This window comes from Oxyura jamaicensis, chromosome 4 (genome assembly GCF_011077185.1).
Source record: "Oxyura jamaicensis isolate SHBP4307 breed ruddy duck chromosome 4, BPBGC_Ojam_1.0, whole genome shotgun sequence".
Classification (NCBI taxonomy): domain Eukaryota; kingdom Metazoa; phylum Chordata; class Aves; order Anseriformes; family Anatidae; genus Oxyura; species Oxyura jamaicensis.
Genome location: NC_048896.1, coordinates 71,253,932 through 71,277,544, shown reverse-complemented (window position 1 = coordinate 71,277,544; position 23,613 = coordinate 71,253,932). Strand labels below are relative to the sequence as shown.

The 23,613-nt window shown below is 36.5% G+C and overlaps 1 protein-coding gene across 1 annotated transcript in view; it reads left to right on the top strand.

Moving 5' to 3' along the window:
- The window catches only part of GRXCR1 (glutaredoxin and cysteine rich domain containing 1), a 38,818-nt gene extending 26,352 nt beyond the window's left edge, over positions 1-12,466 (top strand). The window contains exons 3-4 of the mRNA XM_035325786.1: positions 8,475-8,540; positions 12,248-12,466. Of these exons, the coding sequence (XP_035181677.1) occupies positions 8,475-8,540; positions 12,248-12,427 (246 nt within the window). The 3' untranslated portion in view covers positions 12,428-12,466. The remainder of the gene's footprint in view (positions 1-8,474; positions 8,541-12,247) is intronic.
- The last annotated feature ends 11,147 nt before the right edge of the window (positions 12,467-23,613 follow it).

The following is a 23,613-nucleotide window of genomic DNA, read 5'->3' as shown; positions in this document are numbered from 1 at the left end:
CATCTTTGTAGAAGAAACCATGGAAATCTAGAGAAATAGTTTTTTTTTTTTTTTTGTTTTTTTTCTTTTTTCCCATGGAAACGTGTGTGTATTATTGACCCAGGAAAATTAACACACAAAACATACCTGTCACTTAGTAATAACTCTGTTGAATATGAGAATGTCTAACAGCTTGGGGCTTAAGAGCTTAAACATGCACTGAATTTTATATAACGTATTCTGTATCAGGAAACTATAATCAATGGAACATTGTTTTAGGTACAGAACTGGTTAATACTTAAAATCTAGCAATAAAAATAGCCTAACTCTGCTCTGTTGTGAGACATAACTCCAAGTAGAAAACTATAATCAAAATTTGTATGTTGGTACTCTATGTGTAAAACTGCACCTTTGTATTAGGGACAACCTGTTCTTTAGAAATGTGTCTTTCATAAAGTGAAAAATCTGAGTTTAAAGGCAAAAAATCTGGAAAGCAACCGACAAAATAGGTTGGGAGCTCAAAAAAGGTATTTGTCTGAAGTGGTGAAGAACTAGCAATTAACACCAACTGAGAGACCATGATTTGTGGAGGCAAACTGTATTTAAACACAGCAGGGTTATTTTGTTAGTATTGCCTAACGCTTTCATTTTTATAAAAGATTTAAATAATGGAATAAAATGCAATCAACAAACAGCATATAATTGGTGCTCGGACTACAAAAACGCTCAAGCACACATTCCACATATTCTTCCCTTCCTTTCGTGGCACTGGCAGTAGTCTGCCAAACTCTTAATGCTCTGCTTAAGACTGGTTTCACTGAGCAGTCCACTTCAGCAGACAACACTAGTATTTGCAGAATGGGCCATGTGCAGGGTATTAGCAGACAGCTTAGAGACTGCTTTTGTCATATCCCTGAGACAGAGAGCTCTCCAACCAGTCAGGAACAGCAGTCCGTCTTAAAAGAAAAGCTTAAAATTCACTAGGATTCAGACTAAGATTTGCTTACCTAACTGTCATGTTAAATAATAATAATAATAATAATAGTAATAATAATAAAACAAAATGAGTTATGACCAAGTCCAAGAAAAATCTCACTGTGATCAATTTGTCAAAATAAATCAGGTAAAATACTGAAATGTATTGAATAAATTATTTGCTAAGCTCTAACTGATGCCCAATTAGAGTCACTTTGGTGTGATGGATGGCCCATTAATTCACTGTCGCTTTTTTTTTAGAAGATCATGGGAAATTGTCTTTAACAGATGAGCAACAGTGTAACAAACACTTTTATTAAAACTATTTAATTATTTTATGAGATATTTAACAGACATATAGAAAGGAAGGAAAGTGAATTAGGAAGCTAGATAAATGTGGAAGAGATATCAAACTGTCAAACTACCTGCTGACACCAGTGGGTAAAAAAATGAAGAAAGAATTTAGTGTTCTGGTCTACGCACATTTATTACAGCATGGAAGCTCCATTCATATTATTTCAAACAAGAAAAAGTACCCATTGATCTGGTAAAAAACAAAATTGGCCAAAATCAAATCACTGAGGAAGAGAAATAAGTTGGAGAGTAGTCTGCATATCAGGAAGGTTACAAATGTTTTACCAGTCTTTCAGGATCTGGCCATGAGGCAATCACTCCCCAGCTATTTCAATGCCTCGTGGATGTGACACCTTAAGAAGACAACTTGTCAGGGACTCACAGGGCAGCAGGTTGGCTGCATCCTTCGCTGAGCTTGTGTTTCAGCAAAATGTGATTGAGAACTCACACGGAATTTGGTCTTGTTGGTAACAGTGGACATTTCTGTAATGGGTTTTATGATAATTATATTCTGATATGCAAATGTAAAACAGAAATCCAGAAGCCTGGTGTGTCAGTAAATTAATCATGCAATATTTTCTCTCTGTCTTGCTCTCTCTATCTTTTTAATTTTGAATATTTATTTCCTGGCAAATCCCTCCCTAAAGGAGATTGCATGTAGCAATACAAAAGAGAATCTATATTGAGCCAGGCATCTTTCAGTGAGTCATAGGATAAAAAACACCCTAATTAAAATATGAAGAGTTTTGAAAAGGGACAAGATTATTTTTAATGAGATAAATGTAACAAAAGCACCAGAACACAGCATATGTGCATGTGACATAGTACACAGTATTGGAGCTGCTCAGAAGTCCTGACAGGGTTGCTAGAGTACTGCAAGCTGTGTGGATAAATCTTCACAATACTGTGGAATTTATCATTGCCTACACAGGGGGAATGAGACAAATCAGCTACTCGGGCAGAAGCAATAGAAAAATCATATTTACTCTGTGTCAAGTAAAGTCCTGCGTGCTGCAGTACAGCAGGTTTTTAATCTTCTCATTTCTTTCAGGATTGAATCATTGTATTTTTTGACACATGCTGTCTAAATATCAGTCTTTCAGGAAATTGCACGTTCTTTCTGCAACATGCACCTTACCATCTTATCACTTCCCCCCTCCCCCATTCCTCCCCCCGCCCCGTTTCACCCGAGGCTGTTTCTGTCTCTCCAGAGGCTGCAGAGGCTGTCTCCATCTCTCCTTCTGAAATGGAATTATGCCATCTGCTGGGGCGCCAAAGGAGAATAAAAAATAATTTCCAGAAAGCAGAAAGCAGAATGCAATGCAGAAAAAAAAAAAAAAAAAAAAGAAAGAAAGAAAGAAGAAAATGATCATTCTCTTACTCATACAAAGGAACCCAGGATTGCTAGAGTTTTGTTATGTAGAAGCCCACCTAACTGGAAAAGGGATGCACATAAAAAAGACAGAGCCATCCCTAATATACATATTAGCTCATTATAGATATTAACACATAATGCATCATATTTTAAAAATACATTTATTTTTCACTTTAAGCATATGACTACATTCCAGTATTCAGCTGCCCTTCACAGAATCACAGAATGGCCAAGCTTTGAAGGGACCTCTGAAGATCCTCTAGTCCAACCCCACTGCCGAGGAGGATCACCTAGAACACATTTTACAGGATGGCATCCATATGGGTTTTGAATATCTCCAGAGAAGGAGACTTCACAACCTCTCCTGGCAACCTGTCCCAGTGCTCTGTCACCCTCGCAGTAAAGAAGTGAGCCCTCATATTCAGTTGGAACGCCCTGTGCTTCAGTTTGCACCCATTGCCTCTTGTCCTGTCACTGGGCACAACTGAAAAGAGACTGGCTCCATCCTCTTGACACCCTCCTCTCATATATTTATGCACATTGATAAGGTTGCCCCTCAGTCTTCTCTTTTCCAGGCTAAACATGCCCAGTTGTCTCAGCCTGTCCTTGTACGACAGGTGCTCCAGTCCCCTAATCATCTTCATAGCCCACCTCTGGACTTGCTCCAGTAGCTCCATGTCCCTCTGGTATTGAGGAGCCCAAAACTGGAAAAAATACTCCAGGTGTGACCTCACCAGGGCTGAGTAGAGGGGGAGGATCACCTGCCTTGGCCTGCTGGCAACACTTTTCCTAATGCACCCCAAGATTCTGTTGTCCTTGTCCACAAGGGCACACTGCTGTCTCATGGCCAGCCTGCTGTCCCCCAGGACTCCCAGGTCCCCCTCTACAGAGATGCACTCCAGCAGGCCAGCCCCAGCCTGTACTGGTGCTTGGGGTTATTTCTCCCTAGGTTCATGACCCTGCCTGCCTTGTTGAACTTCACAATTCCTCTTTGCAAAACCCTTCAGCCTGTCGAGGTCTTCCTGAATAGCAGCACAGCCCTCTGGGATATCAGCCACTCCTCCTTTCAGACTTACTCAAAACGTTTTCAAATACGTACTTTTTTTTTTTTTTCATGAAGAAACAACTTCCTACTTAGTCTTCCCATATATAGTGAATCTACAATGGCATAAGATTTACCGTTAAAATATCTTAACTCATAGGTTATGACCATTTACTAAGAATGATAAAGCTATTTTTATAATTGAGTTTAGAGAATACCTGTCTAAAGTATATTTCTTTATAAAAATATTAACCGTTTCCTTTTTGCTTCTTTTGAGTGGTCATTTATGATAGTAGCTCTCAATTGCCTCATTGTTTTGCTAGAGTAAACACATTTTCCTGACTTTCACTTGATGGGGTAGATATGAATTGCTCTGTGGCAATAAAGCTGTGATATAATTATTGCATTCAGTCATCTGCTTCATCTGTTTTGCAATTTAACATTTCAGGAACATCAGGGTTTAACTGCATGTCCTCTTAATACAAAATCTGATAGCTCTTTGCATATCAAATCTAACATTTCTTATGCTGCAGTCATACTTTTCTCAGTTTATTGACAGATTTCCAGGCTTTTAATCAAATTTCATATATGTCCACAATAGATACTTGGGTTCATCTATTTCCTGCAAACCCAATTCTCTCACATGGTGGTCAAAGTTGATTTCCATCCCACTCTCATTTAACATTTCAGTGCTGTGTTAATTTTTCTCTGAATGTAGGGAATGATGCAGAAGAGAGGCTGCTTCCCCAAATCAGCAGGCAGTCTAGTGCAGCCAAATGCAGAGCATTTGCATTCAGATACATACATCTAGGTGCAGTCCTTGATGAGGAATTACATCATGAAAATCACAGGTTACATTTGTGCTGGATTATCAACAAGATACAGAGCTGGGGCAGTAGGAAATTTATTGGACTTGTCCTAGTTCTGCAGATAGTGGGACCATGCCTGAAATACAATGCTAATTACTAAATATCTCAAGGGAAAATTGGGACATATTTTGAAGCAAAAAAATAGTTTAGAAAACCTGTTGAATGATTTAGCAAAGTCTGTAGCATTTGCTTGTCAAAAGAAATCTTCTCCTGCACCGTGGCTGTGAGATATTTAAGAGCTATTAAGCTATTTAAGCTGGCAGATAAAGAATTAACAGGCTGGTGCTTTGAACCTTTACCTGGTCAACAAAATGCTCGTGTTTGGAGGGACAGATTCTTAGCTGTTTCACATCCCTTTATGGATAATTGTGGACAGAGCACAGTCTAAGAATAAAAAGAAAGGTGTCACTTTTTGGTCAGAAAGCAGCTATTGGACATATTTAACAGGTGCTTTCATTATTCTATTTATTGCAGGCACTGAGAATTAAGATTCACAGATCCAAAGGGTAGATTAACCTCTGCAAAGTATCTTTTATTCAAATTTCAGTTGAGGCAGACATTAATCACAGAAGACATACTGAAACACTTAAAAATGTTGATAGACATTTAGAACTTCGGTTTTTAATTTTAAAGCTATAATTATAAAACTTTCCACTTTGGAAATAACACAGCTAGCTGATGAATGTCATCTGAAATATAAATCCTTTGAAATATCAATCTATAATGGGAAACCTGTCAGACTTTTAATTACAGGGCCGCAAAAGCCAGTCAGCATTACAGTACAGTACCATTGTATCACAGAGCAGAAGTCACAGGAATACTTTTTGCCAGCTGTTGCCACGGAGAACAGATCCCTGTCTAAATGAGGGCAAATCAGGGTTTATCCAGATTAGGGAATTTGCAGTGCCGCAATTACATCAATAAAGCTCCAAATACTTAATATTTTTGCCTAACACAGGCAGTGCAAGTTCTGTCTTAAGCCACTGCAGTGCATTCAAGCCCAGAGCTAATACCCTGTGGTTTTTGCTCTGCTGTGCCAGTCACTCCTGTTGCCCATTCTAGGTGAAAATAGAGAAAGATTAGAGAACAAGTGTGAAGGAGGCTGGTCGACTGCTAAAAGCTTCTCTGCTGGGGACACAGAGGGCTGTGATGTATATGTTGAAGCTGGTATACGCTGGGCCCATGATATATAATAGATTTCAATAGAGGAAGATTCAGCATAAGCAATGCTAGCTGATCTGAGATCTGCCTCCTGTCATCTTCCACATAATTATACACAAATAATTACCTTGTAAACACTTTTTTTTTTTTTTTTAAACCTCTTTGAAAGTGTAGCACTGAAGGATTAGCATTCACTGCAGAAGTTGCACTCACATCCACCAAAATATTAATACCTTGCTTTTTAACAGAAATGCAATACTGTGATTACAAAAATCTCTGAATAAGAAACGTGAACATGGTAAAGAGGTCATCAAGGGATCTATTTAGTATAACATAATACACAGAGTCAAAAGTGTTTTTCTTTGTAGAAAGCCACAGCTAGAAGACTTTGTAGAGGGAAACCAACCTCACTAGGGTGTCATGTAAAATCCCTTGCAACATTTCTGTGCACTTTGGCTGATTTTTGTGTTACACACTGAAGGTTCTGTACCCCGTGCTCAGCTATTTGTAGAGCAGTGGGCTTCAACGGTATGAAGTTCAACAAGGCCAAGTGCCGGGTCCTGCACCTGGGGCACAACAACCCCAAACAGCACTACAGGCTGGGAGATGTGTGGTTAGAAAGCTGCCTGGCAGAGAAGGACCTGGGAGTATTGGTTGACAGTCGGCTGAATATGAGCCAGCAGTGTGCTCAGGCGGCCAAGAAGGCCAGCAGCATCCTGGCTTGCATAAGAAACAGCGTGGCCAGCAGGTCCAGGGAAGTGATTGTCCCCCTGTTCTCGGCTCTGGTGAGGCCGCACCTCGAGTACTGCATTCAGTTTTGGGCCCCTCGCTACAAGAAGGACATGGAGGTGCTTGAGCGAGTCCAGAGAAGGGCTACGAAGCTGGTGAGGGGTCTGGAGACCAAGTCTTACAAGGAGTGGCTGAGGGAGCTGGGACTGTTTAGCCTGGAGAAGAGGAGGCTCAGGGGTGACCTTACTGCACTCTACGGGTACCTGAAAGGAGGCTGTAGCGAGGTGGCGGTTGGCCTATTCTCCCACGTGCCTGGTGACAGGACGAGGGGGAATGGGCTAAAGTTGCACCAGCGGGGGGTTTAGGTTGGATATTAGGAAAAACTTCTTTACTGAACGGGTTGTTAGTCACTGGAATAGGCTGCCCAGGGAAGTGGTTGAGTCACCATCCCTGGAGGTCTTTAAAAGATGTTTAGATGTAGAGCTTAGGGATATGGTTTAGTGGAAAATTTGTTAGCGTTAGGTAGGAGGTTGGACTCGGTGATCTTGGAGGTCTCTTCCGACCTAGACTATTCTGTGATTCTGTGATTCTTCCCTTCTCCCTGCTGTGCACCTTGATAGAAGCTCCATCCGAACACTAGCTGTGTGTGTGTTGGGTCCCTGGGTCCCTCTGGGGTTGGTCTGTGACCATGGCTTTCCAAGACAAAAAAGGGATACTGGAAAGATGATGCAGCATGGGAAGTCTCTAGCATGGCACTAGCCTGACACTAGCACATATATTACTGACGTATATGCTCCCTGGGATCCCTTCCTGTACCTCCACATGGTGGGGAGAATAGTGCTGGTGAGGAGCAGGAGCTGAGAGCCCCTCAGGGCTCTGCAGATGACCATGGGGAGCTAAAAGTAATGGCAAGTCTTCACTGTTTGCCAGCATTCCACCTCCAGCATCCCACCACACCTCCCAGCTCATGTGAGGTCTACAAAAATGAATTTTAGCAGTCTGGGCATTCAGAGACCTGAAAAATGGGACAATGAGGTGTCATGAACCCACCAGTTGTGGCCAATTTCCCACAGCAATGAGTAAGCACAAGACAGTGAGGTGGGAATGTAGGTCTTATCTGAGCTCTGTTGTGAGCTGGCTTCACGACTGTGCAATTCTCTCAGTTTCCTTACCTTTTGTCAATTTCTTCTGAACCACTGATTAAAAGTGTTTGTAATCATTCAATAATATTTAGTACTCAGTATATTTGGCTATATAACTGAAGTGTAAGCATCCAAATCTGTCCCTCTAATTACAGATGGAAAAGAAATTAAATTAATTAAAGGGAAAAAGAGATTTACATCATCTTTGACATTTTTGTTTCATCTGCAATAATCTCTCAGCCTTTACTTTCAGAGGGAAAAAAGAACTACTTCAATGGTGTCTTGGTTCAGATCACAGAACCCCTCAGAGGCCTAATGTACTCAGACTAAATTATTATTATTCATTATTGTTGTGTCTGACTTTAATATTATGGTATTTTCATTACCCTTTTTCTCCTTCTGTTATACATTAGGCATATTATATCTTAATTCAATGCTCAACTGCTGTAATACTTGAAATAAAATTTCCTCCTCTCATTTAGTTGCAGTCTCTGATGTGTTTTATATTTATATAATTGTAATTTTTGACATAGTAACTAGACATATATTTTATTCTGTCAGGAACCACACCCTGTAAAATAAAGTGAGCTCAACCAGAATTTCCAAGCCATGTCACCTTTTAAGAAGGGGAAATGCGATATGACACCTGGTAACTAACCTCAGAGAGTTCTACCACAACAGTGATTAGATTCTTCTTTCCTTATAGCTTTCCTAAGGTTGACCTAATTGCAAAATGCTTAATGTGAGTCAAATTTGTCCTCAGCCTGTTTAAATTTTCAAGACCAAATCTTCTAATCATCTCTGGCTTTTCATGTTAAACTGGCTGACCTTTTTCTTCTTACTAATAGGGTGCTGAGAAAATTTTGCTAATGAATGAATCCGGGGAACTTCAGGATCTCTTAACCAAAATTGAGGTAACTATTTCTGCAAATAATCATAGGGAATGTACATTGAATACTTGCAATTGAGAACATTTTTCTGAATGGATTCCCTTTCTTCTGTTATCTTTCTTCTTTCTTCTCTATTCTTTCTTCTCTATTCTTCTTCTTCTTCTTTTTTTTTTTTTAATTCTTTTATTTCTCTTTATTATTTTATTTATTCTTTCTTCTCTATTATTTTTTCTCTATTCTTTATTCTTTCTCCTCTATTCTTTCTTCTGTTATATAATGATCCCAAACGCTGGTTTGGTTTTTGGTCTTTGAATGAATGATATCACAGTATCACAGCCTATTAAGTTCGAGAAAACTCAGTGATAACATGAAACCCAAATGTCCACCTATCTAAATTTTCTCTTATTTGCCACAGCAAGAAAGGCAGGTAATTTTCACTTTCGTATAACTTTTGACAACACCTTTGATATTTAGTCTTCATCATGTCCCAGAGGAGTCAAGCCTCTTGTGTGGATGCTGACCCACTTTCTGTGTGCCACAGTGAACATGCTGAGATGTTCATGCACATCTCCTGCATTCTGGTTAGACCTGAAATCTAGAAAGTCTGGGTAAAAGTTGGAAGTTTTCAGTCACGCCAATTTACACAAAACTACACAGAACTCACATTACAGATTTTTATGCCTTTCTCCAGCTCTTAGTTTGCCTTGTTAGTTCAAGTACTTTGGGGCTTATTTTTCTTTAGTTTTGAACATTTGATATACTCTCCCTGAGGACACTAGGTCTCAGTGTGAGACTGCTCCAACTGTTTTGCTCTAAGCTAGGATCTCTATTGGTTATCACTTTTCTGCTGATCTTGTGAAATTGGCTGCTCAAGGTATTACCTGTCTTCTTTTTGGTGGAGATACCTATCTTTTTGGTGGGATATCTATCAGTCATAATGTCTGAGTTATATGGATAGCTGTGGGGAAGAAATGTATTTTGAGTTATTATTTAGTTGTCTTGAATCACTTGTAAACAAATTAAGATAACACATAGACTTAAGAAGTATGTAATTTCCACATTAAAAATAGATAACATGGATATGGTATTTGTTAAAGACAAGAACAAAAGAGTAAAAGAAACCTGTACCTAGTTGATTTATCCCCAAGATTACATCTAAAAGGTTCCTTTTTCCCTGCTTTTAAACAAAATACAGCATATGCTTCCCTAACATTCTTTCATAGTAACTCTTTGTATACAAACTTATGTTGAGCTTTTCACTAAAAGAGAGTCCTCTTTTTGGGGAAGCATGATGATTTCTCATAGCCAGTTTCTTTCCTAAACTCCTTCAAAAGTTAGTCAGGTTGACCAATGAATGTTCACCTCTGCTATATTCCAGGGGTAGATTGGGCATTATCCAGTAAATTGAGGACTGCCTCATCTTTTTGGAGATATAAATGTCCCTTTGCAGTGCAGGTGTTACCTTCTGCATTTTTCTGCCCTGTTCCTTAACTCAGCAAAGCTTTCCCTGTCTCATTACCCAATGTATGTGCTTCTGTGTAGCATACAGAAAAACCTACCGGCCTCATTAAAGAGCTGACCAGAAACTATTAAACAAATATATACATAGAATGAATGCATTCAGCATTACTGCTGTCTGACAGGTAACTGTCAAATGGGGACTGTTGAAGCAACTAAGCTAAAACAACTGTGCATTGTTTCTTCTTAGCTATCTTACTTAGCTTTCTACATGAAAAGGTAGCTATTTATAAGCATAAGAAGTAATAATGAATTTAAAGATTACAATATTATCTTAAAATATTGAGATTAATTAAAATAATGTCCAAGGAAGTAAAATTCCATCTTAAATTATGAATGACACATGCACCCCTGAGATAAAAGAGAATGAAAATATTACATTATATACTTCTAAACGTCGTCCCTGGAGAATTTAATAGTAAGAGGAGTTGTAGGTCCAGTGAAGAAGAATGGCAAATTCTTCTTCACAAAGCTACAGTACAAAAAAAACAAATAATAATAATAAAAAATCTGATACTATTATACTGCATTTCTAATTGTTTTGTCCCTCATAAAATTTCCCATATGACTTTGATCTTTTTTTGACAGATGTATATATCGCATAATCTGTTAGTCATGCTGTATCTTCTTACCTATAAGGATAAGCTAATGGACAAACATATCAAGCATATGGCAAGAAAGATTGATGGAAGTGTTTTGCAAATCTACTAAGAAAAAATCTATCATCTTAGAGAGATTTGCATTAGAGCTGCTGTACACCAGCCCAAATGCTGTTGTATCAACAGTGCTGACAAGTGAAATAAGTAGGAAGATACTTCTACATTACAATAAAGATTCAGAACAGAAAGATACACCAACATGGCAGCAGCAGCAATACTGGTGCATCATACCTCTGTGAATGCCTATGGTATCCTCACTACAACAACCCACGAGCCCTGCTGGGGCATAATGTGCACTTTGAAATCTGCATTTCACCTAATCAGACCCATGTGAAAATAAGTTTTTGTAGATTATGAGTTAGAGTTTCTGCTACATCAAACTGACATGGACTTCAAGGCAGCTGAAATGACTTACATCAGCTAAGACTCTTTCCGTTCATCTTATGCTCTAAATTTTTTTTTGTATGTTCATCTAAGTTGTCGATAGATGAATGCTGTTTTTAATAGCTTTGCAGCAATCTCTTCAGTTTTCTCAACGATGCTAAAAAAAGGGCTTTGTTAGTTCTACATATTTTAGCATACTTTGGTAAAAATTTTTGACTAATATTTTCAGTGGTGTATGATTCCTCAGAGTAACACTAACAGGAATTTTATGGATTACTCTTCTTCATTTATAAATAAATCTATAAAGTCTTTACTCAACAGTACAATATTAAAGTTAAAAATCTGTGCTGTGGTGAGTACTGGTCTACTTTTCATTTATCTGGTACAGAACTTTCAAGCAATCACTAAATAAATTAGCAGTATTTTCAGTAACTGTAACTTAAAAATGCCTTCAAAATCTATTCCTGTATTCTCAGTCATCTTTAATCCACCACAAAGTAGAGTAAAACTTCTGTTTTACTCATGAAATAAGAAAATTGAGGGAGCCCAAGTCTTGCCTGCAGCAGTTTTCTCCAGGTATAACTGCTGAATGCTAATGATCTTTCTCTTTTCTACTTAAAGCTTCAGCATTCTACACCCATAAATTTGAATACATCACTTATTTCCTAAAGCACTCCTTGTCTGAAGCTATGAATTGCTTTTTTTGATATGATCAGCTCTAACTGTAATAAGAACAACATATTCTACATGAGCATGTGCAAATGATAAAAGTCCTCATATCTTAAGAAAAATATAACATCAGCCTAAACTGCCTGGAGTTCAGAATCAATCTATTGGAATACCTATTAGAATTGATCTAGGTCTAAGACTACATGAGAGTAATGTATGCAAGCCATCACTTAGCCAGCTCTTTTGACAACTACCAACAGGCTTCTGAGGTGTAATGTGACTGATGATCCCACAGTGAGCATCTCTAACCATTGCATGTGGGGCCATAGAGATGCAGACATATGGGTCTTCTGTGGTGGTATAGCTTGGGATGGGGAAGGGGATGTTTCTCACGACAGCAACCAAGATGCATTTCTGAGAAGATATCCTGGAACCTTATTTGTCCTAGAGATACAGCTGTTGAGAAGGTAACAGTGTGATCTTTCTTTCTTCTTTGAACAGAGAGTCCAGCACCCTCATGAGTGCCTCTCTTGCGGTGGCTTTGGATTCCTTCCGTGCTCAGTGTGCCATGGGAGCAAGATGTCTGTGTTTCGGAACTGCTTTACGGACTCATTCAAAGCCCTCAAGTGTACTGCTTGCAATGAGAATGGGCTACAGCGCTGCAGGAGCTGTGCAGGCTAAGAATGGCATCTCCACATGTGCAACCTCATTTTATTGTACTGCAGCAGTTTGTAATATGATTTTTTTAAAAAATGAATCTGTTTATCTAATTCAATCAATAAAAATCAATTTATAGTATACTTCTGCTTGTTTGATCATTGGAGCCATTTAAACATGACCATATCATGAATCTTGAAGTGTATGTTTCTACAGTCTTTACAGAGCGATTTGTTGTCTACTGAACGTACAGTATTATGAGCCACAGGGGTGTGAATTCTTCCTTTTTTCCTATATAGAACAATGAGTAATAATGATTTTGTGAGAACACATGATAGCTTTATAAATTGCATGGAAATTTCTGATCAGGCTGGTAACTGTTATGGTTCAGGGGCTGGTCTATGCCCAGACAGCTCCAGCTCTGTAAGTACCTTTGTCATTTTTTGGTGGGTTTCCCCAACAAGAACACAAGAAAGTCAGTCAGTGGTTAGTCTGAATGCACTGGGAGTTTTCCACATTGGGTATATTCCAATCTGAAGTTATGAGCACTCATACACTTCTTGAGAGTACCTTTAAGTAAGGTAGTTTAATAGACAGTTACTCTTCTACCTACTTTGACTGCACATCTGCCTTTATAATATTTTGGGCAAAGCATAGATGTAATATAAAGCAGTATACCTACAGCTGCACAAAGTGTGGCTTGCAGAAAAGTCTCTTCTGAAACTTGATGTTTCTTGATACCTTCCCTTATCTGAATCAACAGAAAAGAACTTTTCCTCTATCTTCATTCAACTTACTATATCTAGAGGTTATAGTTATTGTTAGTGATAGGTTATAGTTATAGTTAGTGATGAGTTGGAGAAGTTGGACTAACTTATATTTTTGAACTTTTAAATATAAAGCACTTATGTGTATTCTATGAGATATTAAATGTGCAGGCTTGAAAGTGCTGTAAGAACCTACTGCTCTTCTAGCGTCTATAGTGAGGCTCAGAGGGAGCATCTGGATCTTCTGCATAACATGAGAGATATTTTCTACAGAGACCATCCAAAAAACTTAGCAACACCACAGCTATAAAACTGAATTGCAGATGTGCTTAACTGGGTGTATGTGGAAGAAATTAAAAAAAAAAAAGTAATAAAAGAAAAGAAAATACAGTTCCCTTCTTGTGTTTAATACCACCCTATAACCTTTATTTCTGGCTAATATTGCAGTCTAGATTGGTGCTATAGGGAATGAAATGTAACACAAAGAAGCATACTGATGCTTAGAACCATCATTTCTGTTGCATGAAAACTTTTTTTTTTTTTTAAGATGTTAACATACTGTGACTCTTGGGGGTGAGAGTATTCGTGGTAGCAAATACCAAACTTCACATGACATAAACAAATATATTCTTGAGGGAAATTACTTTTGAAGAAAATGCTAGTGTATTTGTGATTTTGTAATTCCACAGTCTTTATCCTGGAAAGACATTTACCTGATAGGTGGCATAGATCATGTCACCATTCTTCCATTGAAGTACTACATTGTTAAATTTTTATAACTGATCAGAGTAAGGTAAAGATTTTCATTGAAACTAAATTCTTCATCACTCTGGAATAAGGGTTTGAAGATATTTTCCTCACCTCTCAGGTGATGAGAGAAATCATTCTCTTAAGAGTGAGATGAATAAATTAAATCCAGCTCATTCCATGGCACAGGGGCCATGTAAGAAACCTAGAGAGAATATCCAAGTTTAGGTACTACTGTTAGAAGCAACAGAGACATTTCACTTCTACAAGCAAAGATGAGGTAAAACTGTTATGTTTTTTTGAAGAAGAAATGTTGAAAGCAAAATGTCATGTTTTTTAGAATATTTGTATTATATCTTTAAAATATCTTTGTTTTTAAGAAACTAGAAGATAACATTATAAAACCACAGGCCAAGTAATGATAATAAGTAGAGCATCCCTCAGGCACTATCTGTTTTTCAAGAAGCCTATGAAAAATTTCCAGTACTAGAAAAGCTTTTTTTTTTTAATTCTGTCTTCAGATGAATTACCAACCTTTTCTCTCCAGTTATATTTTCCTTGTAACAGCCATTAACAGTAGTCTCCTCTGATATAACAAATAAGGCCCAGTTGCATCTTTGCACAGGAAATTTTCTATTTGAAAACACATCAAGCTTGTTTCTGGCCCCCTGCTACACTGAGGTAAGGAACCAAGTAGATATTCTTTGGCTGACAGATCAGCATATTAACATATATGAGAGCAAGTAAAAGAATAAGGTAATCCCTAGGCTGTCTGTATTGCATAAATAATGTTTTTAATCCTGAGAAAGATAAAGGCTTGGAGTTCTCAGTCCTGTAGCCCCCATCATGCTTTCCAATGGCTATGCATCCCTCATACTGATACGCTACAGACATCAGGTGGTCTGGCTTTACCAGGATTCATGCTGTAGGCCACAACATAATGTAACTCATTGTCTGATTTTGCTATAAAATTAATTTCTTATTTCCCTATTTAATGAGCTCTGGTTACTTTTTATTTTCATGAAAATGAAACAAAAAACAGAAATTAAAATGCTGCTGGGAAATGGCTGCCACACTAAAACCATTTGAGAGCTCACATTCCCAAACTTCATGGATAAACTAAGGCTGTCCCATGGCAAAAGTTCCTACTGACTGACAAATAAAGGTATTGTTTCAGGTATAAGCAACAAAGACTCTGCCACTACTGCTCTGGAGATTGTATATATCATTCTAAGTAATTGGCCCAACAAATGCGATGTTGCAGTACACATACATATATATACTGTGTATATTTATATATACACACATATGTACTTATACATAGATATATATAGTATTAGATATATATAGTATATATACATTGACCATCAGATTATACACATTTTTGTTGCTTCAGGACATTTTTGAAAGAAGAAAAATTTTGATGTAACTGCCTAAATAAAGAAACTTAAAAAGAAATTAAAAAGGGGTGTTTAGAAGAGAGGGGGAAACAAAACAGAGCTGACCTATGTTCCTGTTTCTAAAGTTTGCTGACCCCAAACACAGTTCTCTCAAATTAAAATTATTCTAGTGATTTAAACACCTGTTTGATTGGGTCTAGCTTATCCTTTACTAGTGAAACACTGTGAAAAAATGAATTACCAAATTAACTCTATAAAGTACATAGTATAAATGTCTCTTTAAATAATGCATTGTATCTTGAAGCCCTCCATGTTCCCTCTGTGAGTTAAATCTATGCATTAAGGAATTCATAATTATGGAAGGAATCTGATAGGTCTTTGTACTGGGTCTGGCTGGGATGGAGTTAACTTTCCCTGCAGCAGTCCACACAGTGCTGTGCTCTGCACTTGTAGCTAGAACAGCATTGGTATCACACCAGTGTTGTGACTATTGCTGAGCAATACTGGCACAGCATCAGGACTCCCTCTAACACCCCCAGAGCCAGCAGGCTGGGGGGGAGCAAGAGGTGAGGAAGGAACACCACCAGGGCAGCTGACCTAAACTAACCAAAGGGATATTCCATACCATGTGGTATCACACTCAGCCACAAAAGGTGGAAGAAGGAAGAAGAGGGGAGGGGTGAGCTCTCATGAAAACTTCTGTCCTGAACAACGTTGAGGCCCTGTTTCAAGGATGTGGTCAAGCATCACTTGTTGGTGGGAAGTAGAGAGTAATTCATTTCCTCTGCACAGCCTTTGTTTGATTTTTTTTCCCTTTCTTCGTTTCCCTTTTTCCTTTAGTTAAATTATTTGATAATAAATTTCCCTTAATAATTATTTTTCCTTTAATTACATTATCCTTATCTCAAACCCTGAGTTCCTTTCCTTTTCTTCTTCCCCTCCTCTTCTGAGAAAGGGGAGTAAGAGAGCGGTTGTAGTGGAGTTCAGCTGCCCATCTAGGTAAAACTACAACAATCTTGAAACATGAGAAACTAATTCTGCTGTAAGTAAACTTGTATTTGAAGAAAACTTTCTACTTTTGAGGTCAGTGACACATGAAAAAGCAATCAACAAATTCCTGAAAGGTTTGTGTTTTTATTAATGAAAGTAAGAAATGAATTTTACTGAGTTGGTTTTCACAGCTTTTGTGAGAAAATTCATAATGGTAGATACTTTGGTTACCTTTTCTAGCTATTGCCTTTTTATTATTGCTTTAAATTTAATTTTATTCACTTAGCCTTAGATACATTATTTGACCACAAAAGCATTCAACAGAGAACATTTATGCCCTAAATAATTTATGAAGGAGAAGAATTTAGATTGCTTATCTTACTTTAAATAATTTAGAGATGATATTAAAAGACATTGTAATCCAACAATAATTTGAAAAGGAGAAACTATTAGAAATAAATCTTTATATTTAATCCTATTTTTCTTTCTTCTTCCATTAACTTGCTTAGGGGTGATGAATCAGGAAATAATTGCATTAGACAGAAAGGGCTGTAAAAAAACTTGCAGCTTAAGCTTCTTCTAGCTTATCAACTCTACTTTGAAAAATTGCTTTAGAATGTGTTACAAGAATTATGAAATCCGATAATTTCTCCACTCAAGAAGATCCACACTATAATACAACATATAATGCCTGCCATTTTTCTCTTTTTGAGGCCTCCTAATTTTTCCACTGAAGGAAGGATCACCTTTTTGAAAGCAAAGGTTTATTAAAAAAAAATAAAAATTAGACTTTAAGTATAAGAAAAGTTATTATAGTTTACTGACCTGAAATTTGAAAGTATATATAAAAGAAATATTTTTCAAGGCAATGTAGGTGACAAAGAGTTATATTTTGATATGAAGGAAAAAAGCAGTTGTGATTTCTCAAAACAAGCAAGGATTTTATGATCACTCAGAAGGGCTGACTGTAGCTGTTATTTTTATTATTGATCACGATCTGTTCAAAATAAACAAATAATGATCCATAGAAAATCATCATTAAAATGTCAACATTCATAAAACTATCACTTAAAATTTGCTGTTTTATCACATTAAATCTGGTGGATACACTCTTGACTGTCAGATACAAAAGAAATTCCCTTCTGATCTCAGTTCAGTTATGAATGAGTGAGGATGACAAATCTATGAAGCATCATCTAAATCTGAGTACTCTGTTTTATTCTAGTTCAAGACAACTGGACTTTAAAGTTCTTTAGTCTTACCACAAAAGTTCATTTGTACATTAGTTTTCCTCATCCAAAGACAACTGGGAATAGCACAGTAAGAGAGAGATGTTATACTTCAAAAAAATCCACCAGATCCGTAGCATGATATATATGTATGCTAAACCTTATGCATCAATAGGGCTGAACTGGCAACTTGTGCTTTCTACTGCCTCAGGGGTCTAGTCAGACAGGACATAAAATCGATACCTTAGTCTGCACAGTTATAGGACTCAGCAAAAACTTGTCTATATATATATTTTTTAATATATAAGCACAAATATAATAAGCAGTCATCGTCATTACTCATGTCTTTGAGATATTGCAATCATTACATTTAGCATTATAGGAAAATCATGCTGCCTCTCAGTGCAGACTGATGGTAATATACCATATGTTTTGCCTGTCATCATAATCACAGAAAAAATTTCCATCTATGCTATCAAACAATAAAACTGCACTTTTAAACATAAGTGGAATATTATTATTGTTATTCCATACATTGTTAAGATCTCAGGAATATTGACAAAGAGAAAAATGTCAGAAGGTTTAAGCTATAGTTCTCTTCCCTAGTGTTTTGAGAGACCTGTACAGAATTTTGCAACAGGAATCCTTGATATTTGATAGAGTCCTCCTGCAATATCCCCTGGCAATGCACACAGTGCACCCAGACAGCTGGTGTTATGCTTTCTTTTTCAATGTCATGTTCTTTTACCAGTTTGGGACATAATGAGCCTAAATTTGTCTTTATTTATTTATTTTTTATTATTATTATTTTTTATTTTTTTCACTTTCTCAACTAAATGTTCACATCCTGTGTCAAAGAAGAGCTAGCAATAAAATTCTCTACTCTCTTTATAGCCTCTATAGCTGGTCTTCCAGCACATACTTTGTGAGCAATATGGTTTGAAAAACCCTATAATATTTTTCTGTATTTATTCTCCACTCTTTTATCTGGTCTATGATGGTAATAACTCTTTCTTATTGCAGCTTGTGCATCTTACAGAGCATCTTGTATTCAATAATGTCGAATGTGTCACTCTGCACTTTGCACTTACCTTCAGCCAACTCAGTATAGCTACTTATTATATGATTTATAGCTTCACAGTACAGCCACAAATCCTATTGTCCCAACTTGGAGCTTTCCTACTACCTGCCTATGCTGTTCTATAACTTATGGTCCAGAATATTTTGCTACCATAACTCAGTTTTACAGTTTGATCCCACATTCACATTTCATCTTCTCTTCCTCAGATGGCTTGTTCATCCTGTTTAATAGAAATAGTTTAATCTACCATGTTATGCTAAATTCACAACTGGTGTCAGGCTTTGTCCTCCACTCATCCTGACCTTGGTGGGGGTATTAACCTCTTCTAACCAACTGTCTTTATCCAAAGTATGCCAGCAAAAGTGCTCTAGCGTGGTGAACCTCTTTATTTTTATTTTATTTTATTTTATTTTATTTTATTTTATTTATTTTATTTTATTTTATTTTTCCCCCTTAACTTCATAGTAAGATTTATTTTCAAGAGTTTTATAAAAATTACTTTTTTTTTTTTTTTTCCCAATATGGAATTTCATATTGATAACAGTAATAATTTCAAACTGATAATAGAATTCCTGTCTGTGGATCTGAAATTATTTCATAAACAGTGAAAATCATCACAGCAATTCTGAATGAAGAGTCAAATTTAGTATCCCTATTTTAGCATCCTGGCTTGCCTCAGAGGCAATGAGGGAGAAAAAATTAATCTGAATCTCCAGACAAAAGCAATCTTTGCTAATGCTCACATTAGTGTAGAGGTTATTAGGCAGACATTGTAATATACTAAGTCTTCTGTCCCCTAAAAAGTTCCTTTGAAGGATTCAGCTAACCCTCCCCCTCCCTTTTTTTTTTTTTTTTTTTTTTTTTTTAAAAAAAAAAAAGAGTATAGAGCTTGCCAAAGGTTTGATATCTGAAAAGCTAGAAGTTTCTGAGTTTTCTAATTTCCTTCTTCAGTTCTTGCTGATACCTGGAAATACCGTACTGTTAGATCCCTGGAAATGATTAAATTGTTAAAGATATCTATAGCATGGCTGTTTTAACATTTAAAATCTGATTGTGTACAAAAAATCATATATTGTAAAGTAAATTGAAAAGCTTTGTGTTGTAAGTTTGCTACCTAAGTCTGATCAGGCAATTCACCATGTCATCACTGTTCATTAGAAACAGACATCAATGGTAATTTGCTGGTAGCAAGTTTGGTAACATTTTCTCATCTTTATGGGTATTTATGGGTATTTGATTCTTTTTATTGTTATTAATATTTTCAGCAGTTGTGACAATCTGAGTGTTTTTACATGGCAGTACAAAAGGATCGTATCACGTCTGCAGAAACAAGGATTCGTACTTCATACTGAGAGAAGTCACAGCAAGTTTTTGGAAAACTTTTTTGGTTCTGAGCATTTGTGATTAATGATCTGTGATTAATAATCTGCAGTTGAAATAGGATAGTTCTCTATGGATATTTTTTATCATTTCTCACATGTATATAAGAATTTTTAAACACTGTTTCTATGGACAAAATATTGGAAAATGTCTTATCCACAAAGGACAACTATTACAGTAATTGCAAAAGAAAGAGCTAATGATGACACATGTATTAGCTGGATACTTCAAGTAATTAAAAGAAAAATAACAACCACCCTTCATGGATGTTTGTGTGTTTTGCAATTAAATGTATCAATCAAATTGAGATTATTAACTAAATACATTTTACCTTCTTACTCTTATGAACTTTTGTTTTAGAGTATGATATGTGTGCAATCTGTTCAGAACGCTTTTTCTTAATTGTAAGGAGATTATGAAAAGCTGAGATAATATTTACCACAAGTAACATCAGTGGCTGAAAAAAAAACAAAACCCACCACAAAACAGCTAAAAACAAAACTCAGAATAATAAAGCCCAATTTTCTTCCTTTGTTTCTGAAGGAAATAATACAAATACTTGTCCCATTGTTCTCAGCAATTAAAAAGTTATCCTGTTAACAGGCATTCCTCACTGACACTTTCAGTCCTGCATGAGACATGGTGGACTGCAGCACTTCAACAGAAGCTTTGGATGCCACATTATGCCACTTGTACTTCCATGCCTGCTCCAGCCCCCTGGCAGGATGGCACGCAGAGTATATTTGATGCAGTAGCACCTGTGTGTTGGATGCAGTAGTACCACTGCTAGTGTACCTGTATATAGGTACACTATTGGCCATGTATAGGTCAAAATCTGCACTGTAGCCAGGAAAACATCCAATCTTACATAATGCTGTTGAGATTCACAAAATAAACTTAACTTCCTGTTATGTTACACAGCCCAAACTTGATAACCATTTTATTTTATTTTATTTTTTGGTAATAGTTTTGAAGTAAATTATTCTGTTAATATTTCATTTTATATGATCTGTTTTAAGGTTAGAAGTTGTTACGAGTAAATGTGTACAGCCTATGGCTAAGACAATGTATTTCAAATAAGATGTAATCATTTCTGTTCACATCTAAAAATATAAAGGAAATTTAAAAGCCATCTATCTTAAGCATTCTGTTTGGAATGAAAGACTGGATTTCTGCAGTTATACTTTCTCAATAACTATGTCTTTGTTCAGAGATATGGAGCAGAAGAATGTTTTCTTCTATGTAAAAGATAAATTTAATGAGTAGTGGTGTGTATAATTAATTGACAGATATTTATTAATGACGTTATATGCTGGAGTGTACTCTGTCAGTATAGTTCAGTGTGAAACAAACAAAGAAAGAGCTAAGGTGAACTCATTTAAAATGCTCTAATATCTAAGCAAAAAATAGCATATTGATTGTTTATGATACCTAAACAATCAATAGCATATTGAACACAGATAAAGTAAACACAGATAAAGTAATTCTATGAATTTGTCTTGTAGTATAGAATATAACCTCATAATCATAACTACCAAGGTGTCTCTATATACATACATTTATATACTTAACATTATTCAAATAACAGTTATGTCCTTCTCTGACTCCTGCTCTGACAATTTCAGATTCCATAACCCAGAGATATCACTTGAATTAGAAAAATTGCTTTGCTTCTGGGAAAATATCCCTACTTTCAACCATGTATCTAGCACAGTGTTTTCTCATCCAGTGTATTCTCAGAGGTATAATCTGAAAACATCCTTCAAAGACCTCACACGTTCCCCTCTGTAGTCCTGGAAGGATCTTTGTTATATTTTATTGTGTCTGCTAGCTTCTCAGATTTTCTATTATGGAAATTTTTCAGTCATTTTCTTTCCTTCATAGCAAAGAATCTTTAATTGTTCACAGAGATCTGAGTTTTCCCTTATCAAAAGAATTTATTTTTTTTTAAAAGGCAACCTTACGGGTCTGAGCAAGGGGAAAATAATTTCACACAGACTTATTCCTCCTTGAAGAGGAAATTATAACAATTTTTTTGCAATAATGTCTAATTTTTTGTTTTCTGGATATTTTCACATTCTTGCAGGCAAATCACTGAACATGTTCCCTTTGAAGTACACTAAGTTAAATCTTATCCCTTCACTTCTTGGCCAGTTCCTTTTATGTGTACTAAATTAATTTCTAGTTTCTACTGTGACAGTAATCCACTTAATATAATTAAATAAGCAAAAAATGTGTCTTATATAGAAATTATATTGTGCAACTGTTACATTCCTAATGCTTAGAATAATAAAAATATATATTTTTATACATAACATTACTGGAATCACAGTTTTCTAGAGTAAGTGAGGAGGGGATTTCTTCTTTCTTTTAGAAGTAATTGATTATTTATATATTTGTTTTTTAATAACAGGGAAGTTAGCCTGATTAAATCTATTAGAACTGTATAACAAATGGAAATTTTTGTCTCAGTCAAAAGACAATGATCATATGATCATATTAAATGTACATAGAAACTAACAGCAATCCCCAAAATTGTATTTAAGTAGTGCTAATGTATAACTTCACTAAAGAATTCAGAAAGACCTAAGATGACACTGTGGCTCATGTTACCTGTAATAAAGAACAGCCAGGAAACATCATTGCTTTTCTCTAACCTTGCTTAATGATACTTCTGTATAAATGATGTAAATAATACAGACATTGTTGTAAATGAGAAAGATCATGAACAGGACTGAACAGACAGTGAGACCATACTTGTTTTGAAAGAGATGGTGTGGATTTTATGTTCCTGATGAAAATTAGATGTTAGTTTTTAATGTACCTATCTTACTCCAAGAGTTTTGTTCCCTATAATTTTAGCTGCTCTAAGCTCATGATTTAAGTGCATATCACATATCCTGAGAGATCAGTTAGATGAATTTGGCTGATGTGATGGAGGAGTTTTACAAGTAAGGCAATACAAAAGTTAGGTTGCTTCTTCAATGACTTCCTAGAGTCTTGGACCAAGTTTTTGTTGCATGCAGTAGGCAGTAGGCATTATTCTTTTTATAATTCAGATTATTTTTTTAGAAACCAATCTTATCTCACAAGAAAAATAAACAAACCTTTGGATTTGTATCAAGATTGTCATAGTCCTTGTTTCAGTTAGGGCAGAGTTAATTTTCCTCCTAGTAACTGGTAAGGTGCTATGTTTTGGATTAGGATGAGAAGAGTGCTGATAACATGCTGATGTTTTAATTGCTGCAGAGCAGTGCTTACACTAAGCCAAGGACTTTTCAGCTTCTCGCTCTGTCCTGCCAGCGGGCAGGCTGGGGGTGCAGCAGGAGCTGGGAGGGGACAGACCCAGGACAGCTGACCCAAACTGGCCAAAGGGGTATTCCATACCATCTGACATTATGCTAAATAATATATAGGGGTGGCTAGCTGGGGTGGGGGGGATGGCTGCTCAGGGTTAGGCTGGGCATCGGGCAGTGGGTGGTGAGCAATTGCATTGTGCATCACTTGTTTCATACATACTACTACTACTACTATTATTATTATTATTTCCTATCTTAATAAACTGTCTTTATCTCAACTCATGGGCTTCACTTTCCTACTTCTCTCCCCCATCCCA